The 11,286-nt window shown below is 47.1% G+C and overlaps 1 protein-coding gene across 1 annotated transcript; it reads left to right on the top strand.

Moving 5' to 3' along the window:
- Positions 1 to 548: 548 nt before the first annotated feature.
- Positions 549 to 11,034, top strand: LOC121870443 (probable LIM domain-containing serine/threonine-protein kinase DDB_G0286997; the record flags this gene model as incomplete). Its single annotated transcript, XM_042372265.1, has 3 exons — positions 549 to 1,177; positions 6,715 to 6,814; positions 10,307 to 11,034. Coding segments are annotated over 3 exons (1,457 nt in total), but the record flags the coding sequence as incomplete, so codon positions are not given.
- Positions 11,035 to 11,286: the final 252 nt, after the last annotated feature.

Raw genomic sequence — 11,286 nt, forward strand, 5'->3', positions numbered from 1 at the left:
AGGCGAAAGTGGTGAAAGCGGAGGAGAAGGTGAAGAGAAGAGACAAAAAGAAGAAGAAATAGGAGGAGGAGGAGAGAAGGAAGTCATAGATAACGTGAGCCAATTAGATACGTTCTCATATATCTGTTGCGGAAAAAAAATATTATGTGTGAATCTTTGAGACTCTATCTTTACGTGGCATAGTACATGATGGTATTAAGTTCTTTTCTTTATCTCAAGGGTAAAATATATCGTAGGAGCCTCTGGGAATCCACCTAGGTGTCTTAAAGTATAATGAACGTTAGAGACCCGGAGATAAAGGTCAAATGTATCTTATGATCCTTTGAGAATACCAGCCCAGAAGTTGATGATCTTGTCAAAACTTACTTCACCAACTCCGGCAAACTTGGCTAAGACCCCGGATCACAAAACACCGCCAGCACGAGCAATCAAAAGCGCCTGGCGTTTCTATCCACCCCGCAATGACACGCTTATGAAAGTTATGCCAGGCGAACGTTCGCTCGATGACTATAGTTTCGCTCTTAAGGTGTGAACATCATCATCGCCAGGCGTTCCTCTCAACCTCGCAATTACACGTTTATGGAAGTTACGCCAGACCAACCCTCTGCCTGAGGTGACGCTCTTGAGGGTAGGAACGTGTTCTTGTGACGGCTCAGTGTTCAGTCCTTGTGACGGCTCGGTGTTAAATCCTTATTACGGCTCAGTAAGTCCATGTGACGGCTCAGTAAACCCTTGTGACGGCTCAGTAAATCCTTGTGACGACTCAGTAAATCCTTGTGACGGCTCGGTGTTAAATTCTTATTACGGCTCAGTAAGTCCATGTGACGGCTCAGTAAATCCTTGTGACGGCTCAGTAAATCCTTGTGACGGTTCGGTGTTACATTCTTATTACAGCTCAGTAAGTCCATGTGACGGCTCAGTAAATCCATGTGACGGCTCAGTAAATCCATGTGACGGCTCAGTAAATCCTTGTGACGACTCAGTAAATCCTTGTGACGGCTCGGTGTTAAATTCTTATTACGGCTCAGTAAGTCCATGTGACGGCTCAGTAAGTCCATGTGACGGCTCAGTAAGTCCATGTGACGGCTCAGTAAATCCTTATGACGACTCAGTAAAACCTTGTGACGACTCAGTAAATCCTTGTGACGGCTCGGTGTTAAATCCTCATTACGGCTCAGTAAGTCCATGTGACGGCTCAGTATGGTGGAGGTCGAGCCCCCGTTAGCAGAGATGATCAAAGGGTGAGTGAGGGCGGGGGGTGATGACCGTCCTGCTGCCTGGTGGGTCTCCAAGCAGCCGGGTGAAGGGACCAGCCAACACACCTCAAGGGGCTCCTCCTCACCCAGTTCTGCCCGGAGGTTCACAGTTGGTACAGTACCATGCTCGCTCTCTCTCTCTCTATTCTGTGTACACTTTTTAACTCCATAAATACACACTAAAAACGTCTTCATTCCTCTCACACACACACACACACACACACACACACACACACACATAACCCTAACTCATCCGTGAGATACACCCCACCCCCGGAGATACTATCAATCCCCAGAGGAAATACTGTCAATCTACCCCTTAAATATAATGTCACCCCCGAAGTAATGTCAACCTCCCGAAATACTGGCAACCTTCATCTCTGAGAATTTGTTTCGAGAGATACTGTCCTCCACCGATTATTTACGGATAGCCCACCCAAGCACAGGTCACTGACCCACATCGGGGCCTGAGGGGCACAAATTTAATAATAATAATAATAATAATAATAATAATAATAATAATAATAATAATAATAATAATAATAATAATAATAAAAAACCATAAAAAATACAAAAAATGAAAAAAAGGATCAGTAGTGAGAAACAATATATGTATGTTGTGTTGTCAATAGTAAGTGAAACAATTGAGACCCTGCAATTGTGTGTAAATGAGGCAGAAAGTCAGATCAGCAACCTGGGACTTGGTCACAATTTTCGTGATGCCATATGGCAGCAGGGTCTACCATCAGACAACACATTATGCTGTCAATATCTTCCCAGGCGGTAGTACCTCCCTGTTTGATAGCTGCCTACTACCTATAATACTGTCAACCTCCCGAAATGCTGGTAACCTCCTCCTACCCCAGAGACACTGTCCACCCCCCAGACACAGACCAAACAGCAACGTAAATGCTTCATAGGATATCCGGCCATACCGAGTGTTGTTGTCTTCGCCGTCGTTTACATCAGTCACTCTCTTATGTACTCCTGTCCGTGAGTCACGAGGAACGTTGAGTACGACCCTTCAAGAGTCCTACCTGAGGGGGGAGGTTGTGATCGTATACCGTGCTGCAGTGATGGTAGGTGAGGGGGAGATGGTGAGGGGGGGAAGATGAAAAGTAGGTTGGAGAGGGGAGAAAGGGTGAGTGAGGGGAGAGGGCAAGGGAGAAGAAAATTGGAATAAGAGGCGTAAGGGGATTGTAAGGTGGTGGTAAGGGGGGGGGGGCGGTACCAATTTAAACTAGGGAATACAGTACAGGAGCCTTAAGCCCAAGACGCCATTATTATAAGAGAGAGAGAATCTGGAGCCTCGAGTCCCACATTCTATACGGAGTCCCAGATCATATCTCGAGTCGGCCTGGGAGGATGCTGGATGCCATTCCTTGACCTTAGTACATGGATGGATGGATGGATGGATGGATGGATGGATGGGTGGATGGATGGATGGATGGATGGATATTGATAGGCCGATAAAAATCTAGAGTAAAATAAATAGGTAGATATAGAATAAGAGAGAGAGAGAGATAGAGAGAGAGAGAGAGAGAGAGAGAGAGAGAGAGAGAGAGAGAGCTGTTAGTCTCTATTAATAGTACCTATTCCAAAATGAACCCCAGTCTTAATGGTTCCAGTCCTAATTGGTCCGTCTTAATGGTTTCAACCTCATGACAAGGGTGACTGACAGAAGGTATTTTGACGTTCTGGCGTTAGAAGGCTTAACTGTCCTTCATACACACACACACACACACACACACACACACACACACACACACACACACACACACACACACACACACACACATCCACACACACACACACACACATCCACACACACACACACACATATCCACACATACACATACATACACACACACACACACACACACACATATCCACACATACATATATACACACACACACACACACACACATATCCACACATACACATACATACACACACACACACACACACACAATCAATTGAATTATAAAGCAACACTCGAGAACATCTTGAAATCCTCGAGGAGTTTGAAAAGTCTCACCTCAAGCATCCGGGAAGTTTGGGAGGTGTCAGAGAGTCTTGGAGGAGTCTAGACACTTCAAAATGAGTCGAAGGGGGGGGGGGAATTCAAGAAGGTCGAGGAGTGCAAGAGTCCCAAGAGGAATTTAAGGAGTCCAAGAGTAATCTGAGGAGTGTAAGAGTCCAAAGAAAAATCTGAAGAGTCCAATAAGAAATAGGGAAAACCAGAAAGTCCAATAATAATAAAAAAAATAAAAAAATCAACTAACAAACAAATACAAACAAACAAACAACTCCCCAAAAAAGACACCAAGTGAAAACAACAAAACTCCAAAAATTAACAAACACAAACAAACAAAAAATTCCAAGAAAGACGCCAATTAGAAAACAAGAAACTCCAAAAATATCAACAAACAAAAAACTCCCCAAAAGACACCAAGCGAAAACAAAAAACTCCAAAACTCAACAAACAAAAACTCCCCAGAAGACACCAAGCGAAAACGAAAAACTCCAAAACTCCAAAAGAAAATCTGGAAGAATCACAGGACTCAGGACACTCTGCCCTAGGACTCCCGCGGGCCCTGGGGAATAGATTAAATTTGTCCTGGAAAAGCCTGGCAGGTCAGAGGACTCCCAACACACCCGGCCACTGAGGAGAACGCCGCTACACTAGGGATGACTTGCAGGTAGTTGAGAGCTCTGTCGACTCTGGATAATCCCAAGTCTGGATATTTATAAGTCTGGATAATTATTAGTCTGGATAATCCTTAAGGACTCTGGATAATTATTAGTCTGGATAATCCTTAAGTAGTCTGGATAATTCTAAGTCTGAATAATCCAGAGTCAGGATAATCACAGGTTCTGGATAATCTCACCGGAGTCTGATTAAGTCATTTTGGATTCCCGAAATTTTTTAAACCTCCCGAAGGATTCTTAACTAAAGGATTCTTAAAACAACCGAAGGATTCATAAAACACCCGAAGGATTCATAAAACACCCGAAGGATTCATAAAACACCCGAAGGATTCATAAAACACCCGAAGGATTCATAAAAACAAAAACAAAAGGAATGACACAACTTCCCGAGAGGAGAATCTTTACTAACTCCGAAGGAACCACTCCAAAAAAAATCTCCGGGAAGGAACCTCTAAACAATCTCCCGAAGGAAACTAAAAAAAAATCCCCGAAGGAACCTCTAAAAAAAACTCCCGAAGGAACTAAAAAAAAAAAAATCCCGAATGAACCTCTAAAAAAAGCTCCCGAAGGAACCTCTAAACAATCTCCCGAAGGAACCTAAAAAAAAATCTCCCGAAGGAACCTCAAAAATCTAGCACTGGTGAGAAAGTATAATGCGATCCAGGTGAGCATCAAGAGGGACCCGGGGGAGCTGAACAACCCGACCCCGACAACAGCCCCAGGAACTATCGGGCCGGGAATTGGGGGGGGGGGGGGGGTGTGTGTGTTCCTTCTCACTCCTGATAGACGTGGTGAGAGAGAGAGACGTATACACCTGAAGCTCACCTTACCAATTTGGCCAACTCTCTATTCGTTAGTTCTCCCAATGGCAGGAAATTTGAGAACTTCTTATGTGTCTTTCTTGAAGGTAGAGTGGATGGGCGGGTGAGAGGTAGGGTGGATGATGAGAGGTAGGGAAGTGAGAGGTAGGGAAGTGAGAGGTAAGGTGGGTGAGAGGGGGTGGAGGTAAGGTGGGTGAGAGGGGGTGGAGGTAAGGTGGGTGAGAGGGGGTGGAGGTAGGATGGGTGAGAGAGGGGGTGAGTGAGAGAGAGAGAGAGGGGTAAGTAGGAGGGTGGGAGTGGGAAGTAGGGTGGATATGAGAGAGAGAGAGAGAGGATGAACCTTCCTCCCAACACCTGTCACACACACACACACACACACTCAACCACCCACTCACTCACTCTCCCACTCACTCCCTCTCACCCTCACTCATTTACATAAACCCTGACGTTGATATCACCCAAATTATACCCCACCTTGCATCGACTACATTACCTGCCAAGGACTACACGCTAATTAACCCCCAACAGGTGAGTTCAGGTGAGTAGAAATCATAACACAATCACTGAGGCTTTAATTACGATACACCAATGACTAGACAAAGTGTGTTATTCGTGAACTAAATAAAGAACACAGATGAACAATATTTGAACTTATTTCTGAACGAGACTAGGACCACACACACACACACACACACACACACCCCTGGATAGCATAGTTTTACTTAATGAACAAGAGTTAAACACATGAACACACCAGAATACATATGAACATAGAAGAACACACAACACAACACAACACAACCGAACACAACACAACACTGCACTAATACACAGCTAAGGCTAATTAATTATTGCTGTGTTACCTCATAGGCAGCTCCGGGGACAAAGGTAATTGGTTCTCTGTAACTTACCATCAGCCAATTACAGCACACCTCACTACCTGGGTTCCTCCACTACATACCAGGGTTCCTCCACTACATACTAGGGTTCCTCCACTACATACCAGGGTTCCTCCACTACATACCAGGGTTCCTCCACTACATACCTGGGTTCCTCCACTACATACCAGGGTTCCTCCACTACATACCTGGGTTCTTCCACTACATACCTGGGTTCCTCCACTACATACCTGGGTTCCTCCACTACATACCAGGGTTCCTCCACTACATACCAGGGTTCCTCCACTACATACCTGGGTTCCTCCACTACATACCTGGGTTCCTCCACTACACACCCTAGGGTTCCCCTCCACTACATACCAGGGTTCCTCCACTACATACCAGGGTTCCTCCACTACATACCTGGGTTCCTCCACTACATACCAGGGTTCCTCCACTACATACCTGGGTTCCTCCACTACATACCTGGGTTCCTCCACTACATACCAGGGTTCCTCCACTACATACCAGGGTTCCTCCACTACATACCAGGGTTCCTCCACTACATACCAGGGTTCTTCCACTACATACCTGGGTTCCTCCACTACATACCAGACGCCACCACTTTCATGAGTAGAGAGAGAGAGAGAGAGAGAGAGAGAGAGAGAGAGAGAGAGAGAGAGAGAGAGTATAAGCCACTCTAAGACGGGTTAAAGCCTAGACTGATTCCCTCCATTATATCACTACCCCCTCCCCCTTACCCCTCCCCCTCCCCCTTACCATACAGTATATATACCACCGGCTGTGAATATACCAGATGGATATATATGATGTAATAACTGGTGGGGTATGTGTGATGTAGTAACGCAATAACGCCTACGAATATACGATGGTAATAATAGCGACGAATATACGGGTATATAGTGGGAGTATATAACAGATATATAACAGAAATATTCCAAGAACATGCAATAAACGCCAGGAATATTCCAAGGTAATACGAATATACAACAGGAATATTCCAAGGTATTACGAATATACAACAGGAATATTCCAAGTTCTACGAATATATACAACAGGAATATTCCAATTATCCTAACTATCACCGCCTGAACGAGCTGGACCAACAACAACAGTATCAGCAAGGTCAGGAGAGGCGGGTGTTGGTGATTGACTTAACGCTTCCAATAATAGTGACACCAAGACACTTTATGACCGTATGAGTGTGTGCGTGTGCGTGTGTGTGAGCGAGTGAGCGAGTGAGTAGTGAGAGAAACAAACATGCACACAGATAGACAAACATAGATAAAGTGTGAGAGAATTAATGATACCCCTGACACACACACACACACACACACACACACACACACACACACACACACACACACACACACACACACACACACACACGAGGACGTTGACACTCCGGTGGGACAAAGACTTAGACAGACAGGCACTTGAGAGACACAAAGGAGGTGTATTCAGGTGTAGAGAGAGAGGTACCGAACGACACACAGGAGACATACACACAGACATACACACACACACAGGAGACACACACACAGGAGACATACACACAGACCAAGACAGACAGACATACACACACAGAAGCCATACACAAAGACTCAGACATACACACACACACACACACAGGAGACATACACAGACTCAGACAGACATACACACACACACAGGAGACATACACAGACTCAGACAGACATACACACACACAGGAGACATACACAAAGACTCAGACAGACATACACACACAGAAACCATACACACAGACTCAGACATACACACACACACACAGGAGACATACACAGACTCAGAAAGACAGACATACACACACAGGAGACATACACAGACTCAGACAGACAGACATACACACACACAGGAGACATACACACAGACACAGGCACACTCAAGACAGACACGTAAACAGACACACTCTAGACAGACACGTATACAGACACATATACACACACTCAGACAAACAGACACACACTACATCCTTGACCACCGAAGGGTCAAGACGCACCTGGCGCTCCTCTCGGAGCAGCCAGGTCAACTGTTATGTTGGCCCATACCAACTCCCTCCCCTGAACCCTCCTCCCCACCGGAATATCAACAAGTTCACGCCAGAAGTTACTATTTCATTTAGGAAAGAAATGGAACCAGTGTTAAACAGAAGTGAACAGTGGTGAACAGTGCTTAAGTCAGTGAGAACAACTCAACAGTAACAGTGGTACCCAAGTTGACCTTTCACACAGTGAGGTCCCAGGTACCCAGTGATAACGGCCTGTGAGACCCAACTACCAGCGATGTGTTAATCCGTCTACGATAGGAAGGCCTGGAACCACACCTCACTCATATAACACCATCTGTGAGGGAATTACTAAACCACATGTCCCTCATAACACCATCTGTGAGGGAATTACTACACCATGTGAGGCCCCTCATAACACCATATGTGAAGGAGTTACTACACCACGTGAGGCCCCTCATAACACCATCTGTGAGGGAATTACTACACCATGTGAGGCCCCTCATAACACCATCTGTGAGGGAATTACTACACCACGAGGAGTTCTCATAACACCATCTGTGAGGGAATTACACCACGTGAGGCCCCTCATAACACCATCTGTGAGGGAATTACTACACCACGAGAGGCCCCTCATAACACCATCTGTGTAAATTACACCACGTGAGGCCCTCATAACACCATCTGTGAGGGAATTACTACACCACGTGAGGCCCCTCATAACACCATCTGTGAGGGAATTACTACACCACGTGAGGCCCCTCATAACACCATCTGTGAGGGAACTACTACACCACGTGAGGTCCCTCCTAACACCATCTGGGAGGGAGTTACATGTACTACACTACGTTTTTGCTGTTCAACACCTACATTAATCTGTATGTTCACTGTATGTTCCTTTACCTTTCTCTAATGAAGGCTTTTGTTAAAACCACCAATGTATGTAATAAGTCATTTATGCCCAATGTATATTTTCAGCCTTCTGGCTGCAGAACTTTTTCAATAAACCGTTAATTATTATTATTACACATATACACACACTCAGACATACAGACACATATACACACACTCAGACATACAGACACACATACACACACTCAAGACAGACACGTATACATACTCAGACAGACACGTATACGCAGACAGACACGTACACGCAGACAGAGAGAGACAGTCAGACAAAGAAAGAGTAATGAGCAGCAGAGAGCCGCCGACTGAGTCACAACATGTCCAAATAAAGAAACCGCGGACGTGTTGTGTAAGGCAACCCGGACTCAATTGAATTCCCCCATTCAAATTCACAGGGACGCCCGTATTGACGGCCTCCAGGGATGTGGGCGGGGAGGAGAGGGGCGGGGAGGAGAGGGGCGGGGTGGAGAGTGGAGGGGTGGTGAGGGGCGGGAGAGAAGGTGGGAGGGGCGGTGGGGTGGAGAGGGGTGGGGAGGAGGGTAAGAGAAGGGAGGGGAGTACAGGGGCGGTGAGGAGAGGGACGGGGTGGAGAGGGGAGGAAAGGGATGGTAAGGAGAGGGGCTGGGAGGAGAGGGGAGGGATGGGATGAGAGGGAATGAGAGGGCTGTGAGAGGAGAAAAGAGGAGATGAGAGGAGAGAAGGTGTAGGGAAGGAAGGAGGAGAGGTGGGATGAGAGTGGATAAGAGGCTTTGGAGAGGAGAGGAGGAAGGGGGGGTAAAGAGGAGAGAAGAAAAGGATTGGAGAGGGAGGAAGGGAAGACGCAAAGAAGAGAAGAGGGGAGGAGAGAAATAGGAAGAAGGACAGGAAGAGTGAGAAGGGGTGGGGCGGGGAGGAGTCAGGAAGGAGGAGAGGGGAAGGCGGAGAGAGAGAGAGAGAGAGAGAGAGGTACATTCTCAAAGGTTCCTACGATACATTATTAAATTTTCTACCAGTTCACGCCCGAAATTAAACAACTGACACAATTTACCTACGACACCACAAATCTCATTAAAAACATCGTCAAATTTACCACCGCCACCACCCCCTCCCCCCTCCTTAGTGTGAGATAATCCAACGGGCTAACTAGACACACGTTTACCATTCATTTACAGGTTACAATGGAAACACGACACAAACAAATTTTTAGCCACCGAAAGTTTGTGAATGTGGTTAGGGGTTTTACCATCAGGTCAGACAAACAGGTCGAGTTTAGGTCTTGTTTACATGTTATAAGGCCATCACTGTACCTACTCCAGTGATGTTAAGACCACCACCACCACCACAGTACTACCTCCAGTGATATTAAGACCACCACCACCACCACCACAGTACTACCTCCAGTGATGTTAAGACCACCACCACCACCACAGTACTACCTCCAGTGATATTAAGACCACCACCACCACCACCACAATACCTCCAGTGATGTTACGACCACCACCACCACCACCACCACCACCACAGTACTTCCTTCAGTGCTGTTAAGACCAAAATACAGGCTTCTGGCTGCCTTTAATCGCACTAGGAATATAAAAACATCCCTCACACCCGAAGAACATTTATCAGTCAGATCATAAAGCCACACAGGGGAGTATTTTACACAGACACAAGTTAGAGATAATGATTTAATTCTCTTATCGCAGCAACAGTGTACACAATCCTGGCTACAAATTGCCCCCCCCCCCAGTTGGCCATCCGAGTCCAGCCACCCCACCCCCCACCAGTTGGCCATCCGAGTCCAGCCACCCCACCCCCCACCAGTTGGCCATTAGAGCCCAGCCCCCACCCAGTTGGCCATCAGAGTCTAGCACCCTCCTCCCTCCCAGCTGGCCATCAGAGTCCAGCCACCCCCCCTGCTGGGCCATCAGAGTCCAGCCACCACTCCCCCAGCTGGGCCATCAGAGTCCAGCCAACGCCCCCCAGTTGGCCATTAGAGTCTAGCCCCACCCAGTTGGCCATCAGAGTCCAGCCACCTCCCCAGTTGGCCATCAGAGTCCAGCCCCCACCTGCTGGGCCATCAGGAGTCCAGCCACCCCCCAGCTGGCCACAGAGCCCAGCCCCACCCAGTTGGCCATCAGAGTCCAGCCACCTCCCCCAGTTGGCCATCGTGAGTCCAGCCCCCACCCAGTTGGCCATCAGAGTCCAGCCACCCCCCCAGTTAGGAGTCCAGCCTCACCCAGCTGGCCATCAGGAGTCCAGCCACCTCCCCCCCAGTTGGCCATCAGAGCCCAGCCCCCACCCAGCAGCCATCAGAGTCCAGCCACCCAGTTGGCCATTAGAGTCCATCCCTCCCCCCAGTTGGCCATCAGAGTCCAGTCCCTCACCCCCCTCCAATGGCCTACGACAGAGGGCCATAACTCCCCGAAAATAAGCAAAAGAAAATTACAGATTATCACAGTCCTCTCTCGTCTTTTTAGCCAACATCCACACACCAAGTTTCTTCCAAATCCAATTCTATTTCTTTGAGTTATCGCGTTCCCAACACACACACACACACACACACACACACACACACACACCTCTACCACCACTGTTGATTTAAAAAAGCCCTGAGTGACGTCATCGACCCACAATTCCTCATCAACGTCATCAGTGGGTTGGATACTTATATATGAATGTATTC

Source organism: Homarus americanus, unplaced genomic scaffold (genome assembly GCF_018991925.1).
Source record: "Homarus americanus isolate GMGI-L3 unplaced genomic scaffold, GMGI_Hamer_2.0 scaffold21367, whole genome shotgun sequence".
In the NCBI taxonomy this organism is placed as follows: Eukaryota; Metazoa; Arthropoda; class Malacostraca; order Decapoda; family Nephropidae; genus Homarus; species Homarus americanus.